We start from the raw sequence: 23,780 nt of genomic DNA, 5'->3' as shown, positions 1-23,780 counted from the left end.
TGTTTAAACTGAACATCTTTCTACACTTTCACGGAATATTATTGTTTAGAAACCATGATATAACATTTGCTTGTAAAAATATAAACCAATGAAAGCCTGATGCAGGTAACTACCTACATCGAAATATCATGTGTTGACCTTAAACCTAAGATGACACAATAGGGGTCATTTTCTGCCTACAGGGAATTAATATAGATGGCCCAGTCATCTTCTGTCCAAGCTTCCCAGTCACTCAGCAAGAACCATTTTCTGTCATAGTGTTACTATAAACTTGACATCTGACCTACCCTCCCAGTAACAGTGCCATCTACTGACCACAGATAATCAACATATCAAGTGTGTGGACCATATGTAAAAAGATTCTTTATTTATTGATTGTAAACCATTTGGGGCCTCAATGTCATACACCTGTATACAGTCCATAGTACTGGTCAATTACTGACAACATGAGTTCATCATATGAAATGCATGTCCAAGTGTTTTCCAGCTCAATGCATTGACACTTGAACTGCTTATCCTAAAGATAATTAGGTCCTCTACTTACCACAATTAATTATCCTAATACGTTTTATGGTTGTAGGCATGTTCCCATTTACTGATTAGAAACCATATTTAGGCTCAGTATCTCTGTAACCTTGACCTTTTTCCCTTTTACTCTAAAACACAATTTCAAGGGTCACCTACTAACCATAGGCAATACTACCAGTTACAGAGTGGACGCATGATTTTAGACACAAACTTGCTGACCAATGACTTACCACACCCAAATATTTCAGAATCCATGTACCAAGTATATCAAAGCCAGCACTCCATTGCAATGATGAAGATTTTCAGCCAAATGCAAAAGTCTCTTATGAGTTACTGACTCAAAAACAAAGAATCAACAGATTGAGCATAATGAATAAATACAGACAAGAAAAAACCTTAGCACATGACACATCATCTTGTAATGGTGAATATTTACGCCAAGTTATTTAAATATACATCCACACAATAAAAAAGTAACAGACCAGACAATAATAAAAGGACCAAAATTGTTTCATTTCCAAAGGCCCGAGTCTTACATGCTACAAATCATTTTATTTTGATGACTGTTTGTGTCAAGTTACTTGCATAACCATCCATGCAATGTAACGTTACTGAATAGGCAAAAAAAATGACCTATTATCTTTGACCTCTAAGTGCAACCTTGACCTATGAAACAGTGGCCTGGGTCTTGCATGCATATTGTAAACATTTGTCACATAATTTTGAAATCCCTTGATGAAAGACTGAGTTATGGATCTGACATAAAACTGATGCTTCAAGCCTGTGACCTCAAAGTGTGACCTTTACCTTGGAGCTAAGGGTCTGGGTCTTGCGCATGACACATTGTCTCATTATGGGGAATATCAGTGCCAAATAATTTCAAAATCCTTGATGAATGGCAGAGATATGAACCAGACATGAAACACCATATTAACCTTTGACCTCTAAGTGTGACCTTGACCTTGAATCTAGGAGTCTTAGTCTTGTGTAAGACACATTGCCTTCTTATGGTGAACATTTGTGCCCAGTAATTCTTAACTCCCTTGTTGAAGGGCAGTTATGGACTTGACATGAAAAAGGTCCTGCAAATTTTGAACTTTGGTAACCTAGACCTTGGAGTAAATGATCCAGTCTTAAATATGTCAAATTGTATTATTATGGGGAATATTTGTGCCAAATCATTTCAAAATTCCTTCATGGATGGCAGTATTATGTACTGGACATAAAGTGTGATGGTTGGACAGAAGGACGCAGTCCATTCCCCCTTTTTTCTTTGAAAAAGTTGGGGGACAATCAGACTTATAAGCTGTATATCCCTATCAATAGCATGAAAATAAAACAGCAAAAAATAAACTAATGTTTTGAATAAATCTTGTCTTCTTACAAAATGGATGAATTATAAACCAGTAAGCTAAATGTATTAGGAAGTGGCTATTCTTACGGTCCCGCAAACCCACAGCATTTCATAGCATCTAAATCAAGGTCTGCAACTTTAACCACTCAGGCACCTCTGGTAGAAATTATAACACCACCATCTAAAATTAAGAACAGACACTCTAGAATGCCCCTCCTTAATATCTATGTTATGACATATCTATGTTACAGCACTCACCTGACATAGCTCTTCCAGTAGCAAATATTTTTCTTTTTTCTACTTTTCGTTCCTGAAAAAATCGTACATTAAATAGATAAACATTAGGATTGTTTTGTGAAGCTCGTATGGAAGACTGGGCTTACTCAAATATGTTGCCTTGTTAATTAAAGACTTAAATATTATTATTATTATTATTATTATAACACTAGGTCTTTTTATAAATATTCTATTAAATACCACTTTAAGCAGAATTATTCTGTTACTATAAAATTACCATTTGCGCCGTGCCATGAGAAAACCAACATAGCGGGTTTGCGACCAGCATGGATCCAGACCAGCCTGCGCATCCACGCAGCATGGATCCAGACCAGCCTGCACATCCACGCAGTCTGGTCAGGATCCATGCTGTTCGCTAACAGTTTCTCTAATTGCAAAAGGATCTAAAAGCGAACAGCATGAATCCCGACCAGACCACGCGGATGCACAGACTGGTCTGGATCCATGCTGGTCACAAACCCACTATGTTGGTTTTCTCATGGCGCGGCTCATTTTATTAATTCTTTTTTTTTTGCTAAAAGCATACTTTATGAAAAAGAAATGTGCCCAAACTCATTACTAAGAAATTATTTCTAATTTATATATGAGTAATGTCTTCAAAATTATTGAACGCTTCTGTTTGTTTTGATAAAAAGCATGTATTGATGCAACCATAAAATTTTGAAAATTAGTGTTTGAATCCATGGATATTACAAATGATTTCACAGTAAACTTTTCCCATGAAAACATTGACGTGCAATTTAGTGCTCATAGTTCCAAGAGTATTTTAACAATTGTGAGATATGGACAGGATATCAAACAGAGGCTCCATATTTATTGACATGTACTGGTTAGACTGATTCAACTAATGCTTACAAACTTGAGTTGTCTTCTTAATTCCATAATGAGTCTTTTGTATGATGAAGATTTCACCTTGAAATACACCACAAGCATTCTGCAATAAATATAATTAAGGAATTGAAAAGTTTTCAGTTAGGAACATTAAAAGTCATGAAATCTTCAATAACTGTTTTTAGCTGCAAAATGCACATTTACACAAAATTTCATAAATATACATGCTAATTTCACAATGACAGAGCTAAATGAAAGTTAAGCATTTAGACACAAAATGTGAGGATTACAGGTCTGGAACAGAGACTTACATCATGAGTATCAATACAGGAACAAATACTGCAGGTGTTCCCAGGTAGGTCAGTGCATCCTCCAGCCAGTTTGGTAACTCTCCTACAAGTTCACTGATCACTCTATATGGTCTGTCATAACCACTGAAGGGTCCACAATCCACTGATGGTATAAACCTGTAATGTGTATACAGTTTATCAAAACTCTAGCTTAGAGATACATGCACATTTTATGCAAGACTAGCTTCAAGAAAAAACTTTCAGAAGATGCTTACAAAATTCACTGTATGCTAATTTGTCTTCCTTAATTTGTTACCATTCTCCTTTACATCAGTTTCACACATTCATCATACTAACAATAATTAAAACTAGAAAATGCTTTTGTAAAAAAGCGCATGTCTCCTCAAATGCAAAGTCCTATAGGCAAGAAGTCAATAGGGGTCAGGAGCGAAAGTCAAAGAGACACTGATGGTTGGCTGCAATAGGGATCATCTACTCCCGCTAAATTTCAACACTCTTGGCCCAAGGGTTCTCAAGTCACTGTTCAGGCTCCTGTGACCTTGACCTTTGATCAAGTGACCTCAAAATAAATAGGGGTCATCTACTCTGCATGTCCAATCATCCTATTAAGTTTCAACATTGTAGGTCAAGTGGTTCTCAAGTTATTTCCAAAAAATGATTTTACATGAACAGGCCCCTGTGACCTTGACCTTTAATAGACTGTCCCCAAAATCAATAGGGGTCATCTACTCTGCATGTTCAATCATCCTATGAAGTTTCAACATTCTGGGTCAAGTGGTTCTAAAGTTATTGATCGGAACTGGTTATCAATGTTCAGGCCCCTGTGACCTTGACCTTTAACGGAGTGACCCCAAAAACAATAGGGGTCATTTACTCTGCATGAACAATCATCCTATGAAGTTTCAACATTCTGGGTCGAGAGGTTCTCAAGTTATTGATTGGAAATGGTTTTCCATGTTTAGGCCCCTGTGGCCTTGACCTTTAGCAGACTGACCCTAAAATCGTCAGGGGTCATCTACTCTGCATGACCAATCATCCTATGAAGTTTCATCATTCTGGGTCAAGTGGTTCTCAAGTTACTGACCGGAAATGGTTTTCAATGTTCAGGCCCCTGTGACCTTGACCTTTCACAGAGTGACCCCAAAATCCTTAGGGGTAATCTACTCTGCATGACCAATCATCCTAATGAAGTTTCAACATTCTGGGTCAAGTGGTTCTCAAGTTACTGACCGGAAATGGTTTTCAATGTTCAGGCCCCTGTGACCTTGACCTTTAATGGAGTGACCCCAAAATCGATAGAGGTCATCTACTCTTCATGACCAATCATCCTATGAAGTTTCAACATTCTGGGTCAAGTGGTTCTCTAGTTATTGATCGGAAATGGTTTTCCATGTTCAGGTCCCTGTGACCTTGACCTTTGATGGAGTGACCCCAAAATCAATACAGGTCATCTACTCTTCATGACCAATCATCCTATAAAGTTTCAACATTCTGGGTCAAGTGGTTCTCTAGTTATTGATCGGAAATGGTTTTCAATGTTCAGGCCCCTGTGACCTTGACCTTTGACGGAGTGACCCTAAAATCAATAGGGGTCATCTACTCTTCATGACCAATCATCCTATGAAGTTTCAACATTCTGGGTCAAGTGGTTCTCTAGTTATTGATCGGAAATGGTTTTCAATGTTCAGGCCCCTGTAACCTTGACCTTTGACGGAGTGACCCCAAAATCAATAGGGGTCATCTACTCTTCATGACCAATCATCCTATGAAGTTTCAACATTCTGGGTCAAGTGGTTCTCTAGTTATTGATCGGAAATGGTTTTCAATGTTCAGGCCCCTGTGACCTTGACCTTTGACGGAGTGACCCCAAAAACAATAGGGGTCGTCTACTCCAGCAGCCCTACAACCCTATGAAGTTTGAAGGTTCTAGGTCAAATGGTTCTCCAGTTATTGCTCGGAAATGAAGTGTGACGTAAGGACGGACGGACAGAAGGACGGACGGACAGGGCAAAACAATATGTCTCCTGGGGCAGACATAAATATATAAATGTTTTACAGTTTGAGTCCACATAAGCAAATATGCAGTGGTCTGATCACTGTAGGTACAACCATTCTCAAGTAATTGATCAGAAACTAATGTGAAATCATTGTTATTTGTGGGAGATTAATTTTCGTGGATTTCGTGGTTCAGCTCAACCATGAAATTAAGTCCCAACGAACAAATTGTGCTCACAATGATATTAATTGTACACAATGTCACCAACAGACACCACAGCCGTCCGATCTGATTCTTAGTTGTATACATGCGGCACTTTAGTGTAGTTTATGGAGGCTCCATCAACGATTAACATAGGTATGTGTCGGAACAAAACTGACTTTCATTCAGACATTTACCCATGGTTTGTATATGACATGCTCTTCAAAGTAAAGGTAGATACTAAAAATTTGACGTAGCGTCAAGTACAAACCGCACTATTCTGCGGCTGTTATTTGATTTTTTTTTGGTGCCGCTCTGCGATGCTTTATTTTTACTGACATGTAGTTAAGTACTATTACTTTGGGGGACTATCAAATATTATAAATTAATTGCTAGATTTGCGTACGCTGCATTATTACCCAATTCACGTTACACGTTTCTCGGCAGGAAATAACACAATGCGAAAGTTCAACAGCTTGTGATTTCAGATGCAGACGCACATTCATTTTGCAAAAACATTCGGATGAAAGTCTAGTTTTAACACTTTTTAATTGGATCCAACTTTTCTTATTGAATATTTCAGTTTCATTAAGTTTTGCAAATTAGGGGTCGTATAATTATAGATAACACGGTTATTAATTGGCACATGATCACTCGATAATCTCCCATGGCGTAGATTGCAAATTCGGTAACCAAGGTAGCGCTTTTTGACACGTTCAGGTTTCACATGTAAGAACAAAAGCATTTATTAGATATATTCCTGTGGAAGTTATGAAAAAAAATATTTTTTTCAAAAATTTAAAATCCACGTATTTATGTCCCCAAGAAACAGCCATTTTGGCCAAAACCACCAAATTTCATGCAGATGAAATTAAATTATTTCACAGTATTTTCAGTTTAAATGGCACTGTGACCTTGATCTTTGACTCACAGAAATATAAGGTCATCTACTGACCACAGGCAATCATCTAAAAGACTTGACCAATGTGGCAAAAGCCTAATTTCTAGTTACTGATCAGTAAGTCTACAGACTGAAGGACAGTCCAACATGAACAAAACAGTATACCCAATATTCTTTGAAGTGTGCTTATGTTTGTAGGGAGGGGCAGCATAATCAGTCGCTTCTAAACTTACTCTATCACACCATATGCCATTGGAAACAGACTGATAAAAAGGTTCATGAGCAGTATTGCCAGATAGAAGTTGCCTGTACTGGATGCACGAAATAACTGCTGTGGTGGTACCATAGCAACCTGTAATAATAATCATCATAACTGCATATTATACTGTAGCATACTGTAGTAAAATCCGTATCAACATGCTATATGAAATCAAAGCAAATGTGTACAATTTTCAGACATCCTGAAAAATAAAAAGCAACCAACAATAATCAAACTAACTTTTTCTACATATACTAGAACACAGATCACTCACTGAATAAATTGCTCAGGTTATCCGCCACCCTGTGTCATTCAAACATAGTTAAACAAATAGGGATCAAATCATTTGCTCAAATGAACCATGGTACTACTAGGAAAAATTCAATGAATTAACCTGTTGGTTGTTCAAGCAATGAAAACATACAATACAGACCTTTGCAATAAAGTATCTGAAGTAGAAAACAATAAGGAGTTTGACCACACTAACAGCAGCAAGTACTGGAGAGAAATATAGCCCTAACCACACCAGGCACTGTCCATATACCACATCTAAAACACTCGATACAACATCAAACTTACTGTATCCTATCTGAAAATGGAAATAAAATAAAAATAGTAATTAATCTAAATATGCAAAACGATTACATAATAATACATTTTCAATCTCTGTTTACTTACCCTGGAACTAGATACACAATTTTTAGCCAACTGAACGATGTTGGTGAAGGGCTACAAATCAATCTGATGAAGAACCATCAAGTGGTTCCTGAGAAGGATTCATTTAAAGGCATTTCTAATTTCAGCTTCGGTGAAAGGGGCTTTTTATATTTAGTCTTAGAGGTCCCTATAAGGATCCAACTGTCCCATTTTGAAAAAATTTGGGAGAGGGCATTATAAAGATACTACAAAAGATAATAGGTAAGGGTAGATTTCTTGGAAGCCATGCTTGATTAAGATCCATCAAGCAGTTTATGTCGGAGCTAACTACTAATAAATAAAATGTTAAAATAATACATTCAGTTCATAACCTAGGAAATGTGATATCAACCTTGGCCTATTCCCTTCAATGATAGCACTATTAACAGGTAGATATATCCAAATATCATGTCAGCATCACTATAAGGCAAGTACTGTTTAAAAATATTTCAACAAAGTTCCAATTCCATAAAGCTTAAATCCTTAATCAATAAATCACTTTGACTTTCCACGGCTATTTTTTCATCATGCTTGAAACTACATGTACAATTCACATAAAAAAACTTTTTAATTCATCATCATTCTGTTTATGGAATAATGCATGACTGTTAATAAACTTACCATTTTGCAGGTACATTTTACCCATAATGCCCTGTGAAGATGGAACAGTATGCCTACAGCGAAAAGTATGCCAAGGTCAACCAATATGACCTTGAACACTTCCTCCCCGACTTCATTTTCCCAACAACATGATTCGTTGTGTGTCATATCAGCTACCTGTGATACGATAATACAACTTAATTTTACATCAAAACTTATGTATCTTTCAGTATGCCTAAAATTCAGTTACTGGAATATAAACTACACTGCGAGCAATGTTTGCATTTCTTTTATTTTGCCTATGCCCACTTTGCTCAACAGGGACAATACAGACCTATAGATAGTGGGGCTGCAAGTTCAATCCCTGAGCGAGGCTAAATCTGTTCTCCATTAAGACTGATAAAAGACACTGTCTGAAACCATATTGTTTTATCACCCTTATTCATGTGGAGCAGTTGCCAGTTACTTGCTGAGAACAGCTTAGTACAGGTACAGAATCCAGTAAAACTGGTTAGTTTAACTGCCCCCTACATAACTAAAATACTGTTGAAGACGGGCACTAAACCAAATGCAAAAAACTAAAACAAACAAGCAAATTAGATGAATTGGTATCCCCTCGCAGAAAGCGTTTGTGGTGAGGATTGGCAAAAAATTATATCCGGCAACAAGAGTGCCAGAATGTCAATATATGCCCGTCACAGCAAATTTCTTTACTCTAGCTGCTGTATTGCAAATGAATTTTAATTTTGTGGTTGTTTAGTAATCATTGTAAGTCTTTTGTTTTCCTAAGTCCACAAAAAAAATTCCTTACCAGGTAGAGATACCTTAAAATACACCTAAAATTTGAAAGTAACATCTATGTTGTACCACAGAAAAGTGGTCTTGGTTTTTCCCTATGGTCAATTATAAACAAGAGGGTCATGATGACCCTGGATCGCTCACCAGAGTAATATGTTTCAAATGTCAAACTGATGATTTTTAGAAATTTTTTGGAAAATTTTCCGATGTACAATCAAGTAACCCCTGGGGCGGGGCCAATTTTACCCCGGGGCTCATGATCTGAACAAAGTTTGTAGAAGTCGACTAGGCAATGTTACATATCGAATATCTAAGATCTAGGCCTTCTGGTTTATTTTAAGCAAATTTATGAAGATTTCCCTATGTACAATAAAGTAACCCCTGGGGCTGGGTCAATTTGACCCTGAGGGGGTCAAGATTCGAACAAATTTTGTAGAGGTCCACTAAGCAATGCTACATGTCGAATATCTAAGCTCTAGGCCTTCTGGTTTATTTTTAGAAAATACTGAAGATTTTTCTATGTACAATCAAGTAACCCCATGGGGCGGGGCCAATTTGACCCCGGGGTCATGATTTGAAGAAATTTTGTAGAGGTCTACTAGGCAATACTACATGTCAAATATCTAAGACCAAGGCCTTCTGGTTTATTTTTAGAAATTTTTTGAAGATTTTCCTATGTAAAATCAAGTGACCCCTGGGGCGGGGTCAATTTTGATCCTGGGGTCATGATTTAAACAAATGTTGTAGAGGTCCACTAGGCAATGCTACATGTGAAATATCTAAGCTCTAGGCCTTCTGGTTTATTTTAAGAAAATTTTTGAAGATTTTCATATGTAAAATCAAGCGACCCCTAGGGCGGGGTCAATTTTGACCCCGGGGGTCATGATTTGAACAATTTTAGTAGAGGTCCACTAGGCAATGCTACATGTCAAATATCTAAGCTCTAGGGCTTCTGCTTTTTGAGAAGAAGATTTTTTAAGGTTTTCCTATGTAAAATCAAGTGACCCCTGGGGCGGGGTCAATTTTGACCCCGGGGGTCTGATTTGAATAAATTTTGTAGAGGTCCACTAGGCAATGCTACATGTGAAATATCTAAGACCTAGGCCTTCTGCTTTATTTTTAGAAATTTTTTGAAGATTTTCCTATGTAAAATCAAGTGACCCCTGGGGCGGGGTCAATTTTGACCCCGGGGTCATGATTTGAACAACTTTAGTAGAGGTCCATTAGGCAATGCTACATGTCAAATATCTAAGGTCTAGGGCTTCTGGTTTTCGAGAAGAAGATTTTTTAAGATTTTTCTATGTAAAATCAAGTGACCCCTGGGGCGGGGTCAATTTTGACCCCGGGGTCATGATTTGAACAAATTTGGTAGAGGTCCACTAGGCAATGCTTCACACCAAATATCTAAGCTCTAGGGCTTCTGGTTTTTGAGAAGAAGATTTTTAAAGTTTTTCCTTTCGGTTGCCATGGCAACCAGAGTTCTGCATGGAATTCAATTCTTTGAACAATTTTTAGAGAAGACCATCCAAGGAACATCCCTGTGAAGTTTCATCAAAATTGGCCTGTTGGTTTAGGAGGAGATGTTGTTTAAAGGAAAGTGTGGACGGACGGACGGACGGACGACGGACGGACGGACGGACGGACGGACGACGGACGGACGGACGCCGGACGGTGAGCGATCACAATAGCTCACCCTGAGCACTTTGTGCTCTGGTGAGCTAAAAAGTTACAATATAAGTTATTTATAGTAACAACTAAGGGAAGTTAATCTTTAAAAAAAAATCCAAAAAAAAAAAATCCAAAAAAAAAAAAAAAAAAAAATGGAAGTCCACACAAAATCTTCACCAGGTAGAGATTGGTCAAAATACAACTCAAAATTGGATGTAGCATGCGTGTTGTACTACAGAAAAGTGGTCTCGATTTTTCCCTACGACTAGTAATGAAGAAGTTACAATATAAGCTATTTATAGTAACAACAAAGGGAAGTAATTCTAAAGAAAGGAACTGTGCATGACACTTCCTCTCATGATGCTGTATAATTGTGCTAAGTTACATCAAAATCCCTCCATGCATGAAGAAGAAATGCTTCGGACAAAGTCATTCTAGTATCTGACCTTTGGCCTCTAAGTGTGACCTTGACCTTTGACCTAGGGACCTGATTCTTGCGCATGACACTCCGCCTCATGGTGGTGAACATTTGTGCAAAGTTATATCAAAATCCCTCTATGCATGAAGAAGAAATGCTCCGGACAAGGTTTTCATTCTTGTATCCTTTGACCTCTAAGTGTGACCTTGACCTTAGACCTAGGGACCTGGTTCTTGCGCAAGACACTCCGCCTCGTGGTGGTGAACATTTGTGCCAAGTTATATCAAAATCCCTCCATGCATGAAGAAGATATGCTCCGGACAAAGTTTTCTTTCTTGTATCCTTTGACCTCTAAGTGTGACCTTGACCTTAGACCTAGGGACCTGGTTCTTGCACATGACACTCCGTCTCATGATGATGAACAATTGTGCCAACTTTCATCAAAATCAACCCATGCATGAAGAAGATATGCTCCGGAAAAAGTCATTCTTGAATTTGACATTTGACCTCTAAGTGTGACCTTGACCTTAGACCTAGGGACCTGGTTTTTGCGCGTGACACTCCGTCTCATGGTGGTGAACAACTGTGCCAAGTTTCATCAAAATCCCTTCATGCATGTAGAAGATATGCTCCGGACAAAGTCTGTGGACGCCGCCCGCCCGCCAGGGGCGTTCCCATAATACGTCCCGTTTTTCAAACGGGCGTATAAAAAGTTAAGGATGTTACTAAGAAGCAAATTATTTCATAAGTCAAAATCACTTTAACAGGAAATGAATGTTTTAAGTGTACATAATAAATGTATGTTATGTTGATCCTAAGTAATGAAATTATTTTGAATGGAATATGTTTACTGTAATAAGCTAAGCTTTTAAGCATTTAGAATTAAATAAAGTTATTTGAAATGTGAGCTTGAAGTGTAACTAGAATGAAATATTGTCTTCGTGTAGTTTGGCACCAAGTGTTGCTATTTAACATGTTCATTTGAACTTAAAAGAACAGATGCTCTTAAGAGAGCACAACCAAGTAAGATATCTTGAACATGGCTGGCAGCAGGGTGTGTGTGGATGTTGAAGGTTTGAAAAATGTATAAACAAAGGAATGGATTTTTTTTTTTTTGTGGGGTGGGGGGGGGGGAGAGAGAGTTAGAGTGAGGGTTCAAAACTTCACAAGTTGATTATAAATATTGATGGAAAATAAAAAATGAAAGAAAAAAATGTTTGGACGGGGGGAGGGGTGGGGGGGAATGCATAATCAGGGTGGATGGCATGACTGGCTGGAGTAGCGAGGTGGGGGAATGGTACAACTTTTCATGTTGAAAAATATTCATGGAAGGTTTGAAATAAATTCAAAGTAAGGAATGAATGAAAAAAAAATTGTTTTGGGTGGGGGAGGGAGGGGAGGGGTAGGACCAAGGCAAGGGGTTGCCCAGGTGTGGGCACATAACTTCACGTGTTTATTTCATGGAAAAGAATGAAAAAAGTTTAATGAAATTCTACCAATATCGCTCTGGACATGGAATTTTCATTAAATCGAGGGCAATAAGGAAAACTGACCAATTAAAAAACAAGAGGGCCAAGATGGCCCTAGGTTGCTCACCTGAGAAACACACCATAACAGTGTAAACATGTTTGACCTAGTGTGATTTCATGAAACAAATCTGACCAATTTTCATTAAAAGTGGAGCAAAAATTTTGAGTGAAAACAAGTATTTTCTTTGATTTCACCTAGTGACATAATTCTTGATCTCAGATGGCCCATATTTGAAATTGGCCTAGATTTCGTCAGGGCAATCATTCTGGCCAAATTTTACGAAGATCAATTGAAAAATACAGCCTCTATCGCATACACAAGTTTTTTCTTTGATTTGATCTAGTGACCTAGTTTTTGACCTCAGATTACCCATAATCAAACTTGACCTAGATTTCATTAAGGCAACCATTCTGATTAAATTCTATGAAAATCCAGTGTAAAATGCAGCTCCTATTGCATACACAAGGTTTTTCCTTGATTTGACCTAGTGACCTAGTTTTTGACCTCAGATGACCTATTTTTGAACTAGTTCTTGATCCCAGTTGACCCATATTCAAACTTGTCCTAGATTTCATCAAGGCTAACATTCTAACAAAATTTCATGAAGATCAGTTGAAAACTAGAAATTGCTTTTGTAAAAAAGCAGTCTCCCCCAATGCAAAGTCCTATAGGCAAGAAGTCAATAGGGGTCAGGAGCGAAAGTCAAAGAGACACTGATGGTTGGCTGCAATAGGGATCATCTACTTGGTATGTCCAGTCATCCCGATAAATTTCAACACAATTGGCCTAGTGGTTCTCAAGTCACTGTTCAGGCTCCTGTGACCTTGACCTTTGATCAAGTGACCTCAAAACTAGAGATGCTTTTTAGAAAACAGCATGTCTCCCACAACTGCCTAATCATCTAAATAATAAGTCAGTCTTTATATACTGTTTACTGAATCCACATGTGCATGCGCTTTCTTGACACCAAAAGGACCCCTATACTACTAGTAGTATAGGGGTCGGTTTGGAGGTAAAGCTACGCAAGAAATCTGAGTGGTTTTGGTAATTCAAGGGCCATAATTCTGAAGTGCCTAGGCCGATTTGGCTAGTTATCGAACTTGGCCGAGCACTTATTGGCAGACACATTTTGTTGAAGTTTGGTGAAGATTGGATGAGAAATGTTCGACTTAGAGTGCGGACAAGCTTTGTGACAGACAGACACACAGACTGGAGTAAATCAATATGTCTCCCACACCACTGTGTGGAGGGAGACATAATAAATAGGGGTCATCTACTCTGCATGTCCAATCATCCGATTAAGTTTCAACATTCTAGGTCAAGTGGTTCTCAAATTATTCTCCAAAAATGATTTTACATGACCAGGCCCCTGTGACCTTGACCTTTAATAGACTGACCCCAAAATCAAAAGGGATCATCTACTCTGCATGCTCAATCATTCTATGAAGTTTCAACATTCTGCGTCAAGTGGTTCTCAAGTTATTGATTGGAAATTGTTTTCCATGTTCAGGCTCCTGTGACCTTGACCTTTAACAGAGTGACCCCAAAATCGATAGGGGTCATCTACTCTGCATGTTCAATCATTCTATGAAGTTTAAACATTCTAGATCAAGAGGTTCTGAAGTTATTAATCGGAAATGGTTATCCATGTTTAGGCCCCTGTGACCTTGACCTTTAACAGAGTGGCCCTAAAAACAATAGGGGTCATTTATTCTGCATGAACAATCATCCTATGAAGTTTCAACATTCTGGGTCGAGTGTTTCTCAAGTTACTGACTGGAAATGGTTTTCAATGTTCAGGCCCCTGTGACCTTGACCTTTAACGGAGTGATTCCAAAATCAATAGGGGTCATCTACTTTGCATGTACAACCATCCTATGAAGTTTCAACATTCTGGGTCAAGTGGTACTCAAGTTATTGATCGGAAATGGTTTTCAATGTTCAGGCCCCTGTGACCTTGACCTTTGACGGATAGACACCAAAAACAATAGGGGTCATCTATTCTACATGACCTATCATCCTAATGAAGTTTCAACATTCTGAGTCAAGTGGTTCTCTCGTTATTGCTCGGAAATGGTTTTCAATGTTCAAGCCCCTGTAACCTTGACCTTTGATGGAGTGATCCCAAAATCAATAGGGGTCATCTACTCTTCATGACCAATCATCCTATGAAGTTTCAACATTCTGGGTCAAGTGGTTCTCTAGTTATTGATCGGAAATGGTTTTCAATGTTCAGGCCCCTGTGACCTTCACCTTTGACAGAGTGACCCCAAAATCAATAGGGGTCATCTATTCTTCATGATCAATCATCCAATTAGGTTTCAACATTCTGGGTCAAGTGGTTCTCTAGTTATTGATCGCAAATGGTTTTCAATGTTCAGGCCCCTGTGACCTTGACCTTTGACAGAGTGACCCCAAAAACAATAGGGGTCGTCTACTTCAGCAGCCCTACACCCTATGAAGTTTGAAGGTTCTAGGTCAAATGGTTCTCCAGTTACTGCTCGGAAATGAAGTGTGACGTACGGATGGATGGACGGATGGACAGACAGGGCAAAAACAATATGTCTCCCCCAGAGGGGGGGAAACATAAATACAGCCTCGGTCACATACAAAAAGTTTTTCTTTGATTTGACATAGTGACCTAGTTTTTGATCCCAGATGACTCGTATTCAAACTCTACCTGAATTCCATCAAGGCAATCATTCTGACAAATTTAAATGAAGATCAATCGAAGAATACAGTATCTATTGCATACACAAGATTTTTCTATAAGTGACCTAGTTTTGACCTCAGATGACCCATATTCAAATTTCACCTAGATTTCATCAAGGCAATCATTCTGACCAAGTTCATGAAGATCAATTGAAAAATACACCCTCTATCTCATATGTAAGATTCTTTGATTTGACCCAGTGACCTAGTTTTTGACCCAGATGACCCATTTTTGAAATTGGCCTAGATTTCATCAATGTAATCATTCTGACAAAATTTCATGAAGATCAGTTGAAAAATACAGCCTCTATCACATACACCACGTTTTTCTTTGATCTGACCTTGTGACCTATTTTTTGATACTAGATAATCAATTTTTGAACTTGGCCTAGATTTCATCAAGGCTATTATTCTGACCAAATTTCATGAAGATCAATTGAAAAATTCAGCCTCTTTTGCATACACCAGGTTTTTCTTTGATTTGATCTAGTGACCTAGTTCTTGACCCCGGATGACCAATTTTCAAACTCGGCCTAAATGTTATCAATGTAATCATTCTGACCAAATTTCATGGAGATCAGTTGAAACAAGAGCTGTCTCCATAGGATGACACATGCCCCCGATGGCACTTTGAATGAATAGTTATGGCCGATGTTAGAGTTTAGGACCTTTGACCTACGGACCTGGGTCTTGCGCGCGACACATCGTCTTACTGTGGTACACATTCAAGCCCAATAGTTTTAAAATCCATGCATGAATGACAAAGATATGGACCGGACACGCCCATCAATGCACTATCATGAAATATGACCTTTAACGTCTAAGTGTGACCTTGACCTTTGAGCTACGGACCTGGGTCTTGCGCGCGACACGTCGTCTTACTGTGGTACACATTCATGCCAAGTTATTTGAAAATCCATCCATCGATGACAAAGATATGGACCGGACACGAATGTACTATCATGAAAAATGACGTTTAACGTCTAAGTGTGACCTTGACCTTTGAGCTACGGACCTGTGTCTTGCGCGCGACACGTCGTCTTACTGTGGTACACATTCATGCCAAGTTATTTGAAAATCCTTCCATCGATGACAAAGATATGGACCGGACACGAATGTACTATCATGAAAAATGACCTTTAACGTCTAAGTGTGACCTTGACCTTTGAGCTACGGACCTGGGTCTTGCGCGCGACACGTCGTCTTACTGTGGTACACATTCATGCCAAGTTATTTGAAAATCCATCCATCGACAAAGATATGGACCGGACACGAAAATTGCGGACAGACAGACTGACAGACCGACAGACTGACAGACGGTTCAAAAAATATATGCCTCCCTTCGGGGGCATAAAAAACAGCCTCTATGGCATACACAAGCTACATGTTGACAGACAGACGACAGACAGAGGCCGAACATCGAGCAATCACAAAAATTCAACAGTTACTGAGCTCCAGTGAGCTAAAACAAGAGGGTCATGATGACCCTGGATCGCTCACCTGAGTAATATGAGCTACATGTTTCAAATGTCAAACTGATGATAAAATATAACAAAAGTCAGTAGGTCACATTCATGGTCAATGAAATTCAGTTTTATGATTGGGTTGCAAAACTGTGTATGTCATCCAAATTTCAAGGCTGTATCTTAAAAAACAAGTAGGTCAGTAGGTCAAGGTCACAGTCAAGTGACATCATATTACTTGGGGTCATCAGGTAATTATAATTAAACAGTCTTGAAAATAGGATCAAATGATTTTTTAAGTATTTTTTCCTAAGATATAACTCACATAATAACTAAGTGACCCAAGGGCAGGGCCTCTTTTAAGCCCAGGGGCATAATTTGAACAATTGTGGTAGAGGACTACAAGACAATGCATCATACCAAATATCAAAAGCCTAAGTCGTATGGTTTCAGACGAGAAGATTTTTAAAGTTTTTTCCTAAATAAGTCTATATAAAACTTGGGACCGCCAGGGCAGCACCTCTTTTCACCTCAGGGGTACAATTTGAACAATTCTGGTTGAGAACCATAAGACATTGCTACAAACCAAATATCAAAGGTCTAAGTGATGTGGTTTGAGACAAGAAGATTCTTAAATCTTTTTCCCTCTATAAGTCTTTGTAAAACTTGGGACCCCCGGGGTGGGGCCATATTTGATTCTAGGGGGATAATTTGAACAATCTTGCTAGAGGACCACTAGATGATACTACATAACAAATATCAAAGCCCTATGCCATGTGGTTTTGTACAGGAAGATTTTCAAAGTTTTCCCTATATATGTCTTTATAAACTATGTGATCCCCGGGGCGGGGCCATATTTGACCCAAGGGATATAATTTGAATAATTTTGGTAGACGACCACTAGATGATGCTACACACCAGATATCAAAGCCCTAGGTCCTGTGGTTTTGGACAAGAAGATTTTTTAATTTTTTTCCTTTCAGTTACCATGGCAACCAGAGTTCTGCATGGAATTCAATTCTTGAAAGGGGGCCACCTAAGGATCATTCCTAAGAAGTTTGGTGTAATTCAGTTCAGTGGTTTTCAAGAAGAAGATTTTTTAAGAAAATGTTGACGGACGGACAACGGACATTGAGCGGTCACAAAAGCTAAAAAGACGGGCATCACTGAAGCATGTTGGTTCATATCTATTTCAAGTTTCATGAAAATATACCAGCTTGTTACTGAGAAATGGCTGCAGACGTGGATTTTTCATTAAATCAAGGGTAGTAACTCTAATGGAAATTGACCAATCAAAAATAACTTGACGGGCATCATCGCAGTATGTTTGTTCATATTTATTTCAAGTATCAAGAAATTCTACCTACTAGTTACTGAGGAATGGCTGAGTATGAACGGACAATGCAACTTCAAAATGCCCCTCCCGATTTCATCAGTGGGGGATAATTAACTGTCACCAGCTATAGTAGAGTTTATAAGTTTTCAGAAAAAAGATGAAACTAGTAAGAATGTGTTGTCTTGGTAATATCCAATCCTTTTAATTTTTCAGACACTTCAATAATTTTACTACTGTACAAAATGCTTAATCGAACTAGATAACTAAAATCATATGCCGGTCCTGTCAAGTACAAGCAAATGAAGTTCGACTGTATTATATGTATTGACATAAGGAAATTTAACTAAAGGTAATAAAACTATCTTTGGAGCCCGGTCTTTAATGTAAACTTGCCATTAGTCAATTCAAAACTGGGCTTAAAAAAAACAACAGCCAGTCAAACACTGGAGTTTTGGGACAGGTCTCTAAACACAGTTTTAATATCTTATGTTGTTGCCTGCTTCTATCAGTCACCTCCTTACCATGGTAGAGTTAGCAGAACAGTCGTCTGTGACTTCATACAGTGATGTAACAAATATCATCAAACTGGCGATGTAAAACACAGTCGTCCTGTAACAATTTGTGACACCTTAAGTAAGTATATTCCAGCTGGTTCTATTTCAAACTAAAGAACAGCTACGGGAAATTCAGTGACAATTAAGATCGCAACATTTTTTTTTTGTCAGTATTTTTTTACAAGTTTAGTTTTGACGATAGCACTTAAATACAATAGCTAATAAAGAAGAATACAGGTATAGGCCAGAAGTTCTCATATTAAAATAGGAGACCAGTCTAAAAAGCTCTAACTGCTCATTGGTTGCTCTTGAGCTCAGTTTTGACATTGACCAATAGGAACATCTTATTCTCAGACTGGTCACTAATCTAGATTTTTTCAAGCTTGGATTTCACCTTGTGCTATATTCATCATGTTGAGAGTCTGTAATTTTGACAATTAAAAACTTACAAATGCTTAATTTTCATCATCATATTACCACAATCATTTTGATAAAATTGTCTGAATATAAATTGTATACAAAGCACTCTGCTGCATTTCAGCAGCATACATGAAGCATAATAAACAAAATACAAGTATGCAGAAGATCTGGTAATTTATTGGGTGTGTTCAAACTACATACTTAAAATAATGATGAATACAGGTCCAGGTGTTTTAAATCTATTCATCTCTTTCTGTATGAATAGACTAAGCTTACAGTCAGTCTCACCTTGCTAGAGTTAGTTTGGTTTCAATCCTTGGGTGCCATCCTTCTAGCCGTACTAACTGTTCAAATATTGGAGGAACCAAGAACTTCAGCCCAGCAACCACTGCAGTTAACTGAAATTAAAATAATACTTCAAAATCAGATCATACCTATACAACTTTATAACCACCATTTACTAAGTCCAAAACAAGAGGGCCATGAAGGCCCTGTATTGTTCACCTGACCTACTGCCCTAAAGATCATCAAGATTAACATTCTGACCAAGTTTCATTAAGATATGGTCATAAATGTGGCCTATTTAGTGTTAACTAGCTTCCCTTTTGATTCGACCCCGTGACCTAGTTTTTGACCCAACATGACCCAGATTCAAACTTTACCTACAGATCATCAAGTTTAACATTTTGACTAAGTTTCATGAAGATACAGTCATAAATGTGGTCTCTAGAGTGTTAACAAGCTTTTCCTTTGATTTGAACCCGTGACCTGTTTTTGACCTAACATGACCCGGATTCCAACTTGTCCTAAAGATCATCAAGTTTAACATTCTGACTAAGTTTCATGAAGATACAGTCATAAATGTGGCCTCTAGAGTGTTAACAAGCTTTTCCTCTGATTTGACTTAGAGACCTAGTTTTTGACCCCACTTGACCCAGATTTAAACTTGACCTAAAGATCATCAAGATTAACATTCTGACCAAGTTTCATTAAGATATGGTCATAAATGTGGCCTCTACAGTGTTAACTAGCTTTTCCTTTGATTTGACCCTGTGACATAGTTTTTGATCCTACGTGACCCAGATTTGAAGTAGACATTAAGATCATCAATATTAACATTCTGACCAAGTTTCATGAAGATATAGTCATAAATGCGGCCTTTACAGTGTTAACAAGCTTTTCCTTTGATTTGACCTGGTGACCTAGTTTTTGACCCCAGACGACCCAATATCAAACTCGACCAAGACTTTATTAAGGATAACATTCTGACCAAGTTTCATTAAGATAGGGCCAAAATTGTGACCTCTAGAGTGTAAACAAGCTTTTCCTTTGATTTGACCTGGTGACCTAGTTTTTGACCCCAGGTGACCCAATATCGAACATGTCCAAGATTTTGTTAAGGGTAACGTTCTGACCAAGTTTCATTAAAATTGGGCAAAAAATGTGACCTCTAGTGTTAACAAGCTTTTCCTTTGATTTGACCTGGTGACCTAGTTTTTGACCCAGATGACCCAATATCGAACTCATCCAAGATTTTATTGCGGGTAACATTCTGACTAAGTTTCATTAAGATTGGGCCAAAAATATGACCTCTAGAGTGTTAACAGTCAAATTGTTGACGACAGACGGATGGACGGACGACGCTGAACACAGGGTGATCACTAAAGCTCACCTTTGAGCACTTCGTGCTCAGGTGAGCTAAAAAAGGCCATAATTCTTGCAAAAAGCAATGTAGAGTTATGGTACTTGTTGTACAGAGTCAGCTTTTAATGGCGAATAAGAGCTCCAAGTTTTAAAGCAATAGCTTTGAAACGGTAAGGAGAAAAGTTGACCTAAACATAAAACTTAACCAAGAAATCTGATATTTTCCAAAGTCCAAAAGGGGCCATAATTCTTGCAAAAAGCAGGATGGAGTTTTTTTTTCTTGCAGAGTCAGCTAATGATGGTGAACAAGTGTTGCAAGTTTTAAAGCAATAGCTTTGACAGTTTAGGAGAAAAGCTGACTTAAACACAAAACTTAACCAAGAAATCTGATTTTCTAAGTCTAAAAGGGGCCATAAAGTTCATACCGTATAACTGGTTATTTCTGCGGGTAGGTAATTTCTGCGATATTTTGCGGATCTCCTCCAGCCGCAAAAAATAAATTCGCAAATATTTTGTAGTTTCTTATATCGGATCGCCCCGTTTGTCGCCTCTTTTTACTTGTGACTTTAAATTACTTAATCAATACACGTATCCCGCTAGTAGCCCCTCACTTAACTTTGTAACACTAGCAGTAAAGTACAAAAGAATTTATCAGTTTATCGTGTACAATCAATTTTAGCCAGTTTGGTGTTTGTAACAGTTCAAGCAAGATTTGTAAATTAATAGCTCTGCTGAAATACCTTGTTAGAAAGGGCTTGCCAGATCTCAATGGGCCCTTGTCTGATAGCTTGTCGCCACGGGAAATAAATGACTGCAATGAAATTGTAAAGGAATTAACTGACGCTGAAAATCGGTGCGATTCTGAATTGGAAATAACGCAAGTTCATCAAGTAAATTAAATTAACCTCTCTACAGAAATCCGCAGAAGTTAAAATTGCGGAAATTAGTATACCCATTTTCATGCCCAAAACGTAAAAATTTGCACCCACAGAAATAACCAGTTATACTGCAGTTCTTGTTGTACAGAGTCAGCTTCTGATGGTGAACAAGTGTTGCAAGTTTTAAAGCAATAGTTTTGATAGTTTAGGAAGTTGACCAAAACATAAAACTTAACCAGGCAACGCCAACGCCGATCGAGTGATGACAATAACTCATCATTTTTTTCTTCAAAAAATCAGATGATCTAAAAATAAGGCAACCATGAAAAATCCACTACAGCTGAATACACTGTCATAGATCTAGGTAATGTTATTATAACTAAATATTATTTGCCTTCAAGTACCTGATATTTTCTGACATAATCATCTAGTGGTTCAGGAAGGTCCTTCAGTAGGTCCCTGTTTTCAGCCACCTCATATATCAGAAATCCACTCCCTACTAGTAAACCTAGCACAATCACATTGCTTAATATCCTTCCCATATAGTTTGTAAACCTGTAATGTTAAAGAAGCAATATCGGTACAAGTACTGTAGTTAAAGACAAAAGATCTACCCAACACCCCACCTCACTCCCATCCACCTCCAAACAACTTGAAATGTTTAAATGACCATCTTAACAATGTCTTTATGTTGTTTATCTTCTGATTTACCATAGTTCAAAACAAGATATTCAAGCACCTAAATGATAAACAAGAGTGCAAAACTGTCACACTGTTCCACTTAACGACCACATAAGGCTAAATTTGCAGTTTTTTAGTAATTCAAGTTCCTAATAAAGCGATTTGGCTCATCATCAAAGTTGTCCGAGATATCAAGCTCACAAACATTGTCAGACAGTTTGGTGAAGATTGGATGAAAACAGTTTGACTTAGAGTGGGAAAGGCTAAATTTGCAGTTTTTTTAGTAATTTAAGGGCCATCCAGAGTACCTGGGATGACTTAGGTAGTTTAACGCCACTTTTCAACAGTATTTCAGTTATGTAATGGCAGCAGTTAACGTAACCAGTGTTCCTGGATTCTGTTGAGGTACAAAACTGTTCTCCACAAGTAACTGCCTGCTTCTCCACATGAATAAGAGATGGAGGATAAATGATCTGAAACACAATGTCTTTTATTAAATTGTCATGGAGGACATACATCTCACCCAAGGGCTCAAACTCACAACCCCAAAATCCATAGATCTGCGCTCTCCATATTGAGTTAAGCAGGCCGGTTTGATAATGTGTATGAAGTTTCAATGAAATCCCTTCATTTTTTGCAAAAGACTGACAGCAAAGTCTCCTAAATAACAACTTCAGACTTTGTTTGTTGAGTACAAATAACTTACTTTGTACAGGAATCAACTTTAGCTGTGCTCTTTTCTTCTCTTACCATCTCCTAAAACAGTGCAAGACTTGTGTTCATAACAAAGCAGTTGTCAGATTGTCTTTAGCAAAATTAAAACATACAGCTGCTAATAGAAGTGTTCTTCCAAGATAATGCAATCAAAATGTGTTTTCTTCTTTAGCAAGAGTCAGTCTACAGGTTTCTTCCTCTCAGAAAATTTATTTCAAATTTTGCAGTTTTCCATTTAAAATGACGTTGTATCAGGAATTTCATTCCCTTTGTTTGTGGAAAGACCAAGTAATCTTCTCACTTAAATTATAGGATCAAGTCCTTCCATTTTCATACCGTTTAATTAAAGTTTAGGTCAAACATTTTCACTCCAGAATGGAAACAGATCAAGACAAAGATATGACAAAGTATGTCACATACTACCTTTATGTCAGTTCTAAGAGAAGTCCTGTAATCCATGACACCCTGTCTACTGGTTACAGAATAATCCCAGGAACAGAATGTACGCCAAGCAAACTTGTACTCATTACCTCGGTCATCTGAGAGCTTACTTCTGTGATACCGTACTATCATTCTGAAACAGAGTAGCATTTTTAACAGTTATCTAAATATTCTTTCCATCGTCTGAAATCTCCATGAACATAAGCAGTACAGATATTCCAACAGGTAAGGTATATGGTGGCTTTTCTGCTAAATTTGGTGGAGTATAACTTTGCACACTTCAAAGGCTTTTGTTTGTCTGCTTGGGTTTAACATAATTTTTCAACAGTATTTCAATTATGAAACAGTGATTAGTTAAGCTAACCAGTGTTCCTGCATTCTGTACCAGTACGGACTTGTGCTCTAATAGTTACTGACGACTTTTCTCATTTAAATACATTGGAGACGAATGACTTCACACTGCAAGGTTTTGTACTATCTTTTTTTTTCTTTTTTTGCTTTTATTTCATCACACCAACTTTTGTCAAATCTGGCAGCTGGTAAGTCACA

At 38.0% G+C, this 23,780-nt stretch overlaps 1 protein-coding gene across 1 annotated transcript in view; it reads right to left on the bottom strand.

The window, feature by feature from the left end:
• Nucleotides 1–23,780, bottom strand: part of LOC123553072 (transmembrane channel-like protein 3) — a 44,699-nt gene that overhangs the window by 1,760 nt on the left and 19,159 nt on the right. The window contains exons 9-19 of the mRNA XM_053541916.1: nucleotides 23,214–23,364; nucleotides 22,783–22,832; nucleotides 21,800–21,950; nucleotides 19,162–19,271; nucleotides 18,421–18,508; nucleotides 7,996–8,151; nucleotides 7,112–7,267; nucleotides 6,653–6,771; nucleotides 3,322–3,477; nucleotides 3,035–3,113; nucleotides 2,141–2,192 (exon numbers count right to left, since the gene is read on the bottom strand). Coding sequence (XP_053397891.1) covers nucleotides 2,141–2,192; nucleotides 3,035–3,113; nucleotides 3,322–3,477; nucleotides 6,653–6,771; nucleotides 7,112–7,267; nucleotides 7,996–8,151; nucleotides 18,421–18,508; nucleotides 19,162–19,271; nucleotides 21,800–21,950; nucleotides 22,783–22,832; nucleotides 23,214–23,364 — 1,268 coding nt within the window. The remainder of the gene's footprint in view (nucleotides 1–2,140; nucleotides 2,193–3,034; nucleotides 3,114–3,321; nucleotides 3,478–6,652; nucleotides 6,772–7,111; nucleotides 7,268–7,995; nucleotides 8,152–18,420; nucleotides 18,509–19,161; nucleotides 19,272–21,799; nucleotides 21,951–22,782; nucleotides 22,833–23,213; nucleotides 23,365–23,780) is intronic.

The sequence above is a fragment of the Mercenaria mercenaria genome, chromosome 4 (genome assembly GCF_021730395.1).
Source record: "Mercenaria mercenaria strain notata chromosome 4, MADL_Memer_1, whole genome shotgun sequence".
NCBI lineage: Eukaryota > Metazoa > Mollusca > Bivalvia > Venerida > Veneridae > Mercenaria > Mercenaria mercenaria.
This window is presented reverse-complemented; position numbering and strand designations above follow the sequence as displayed.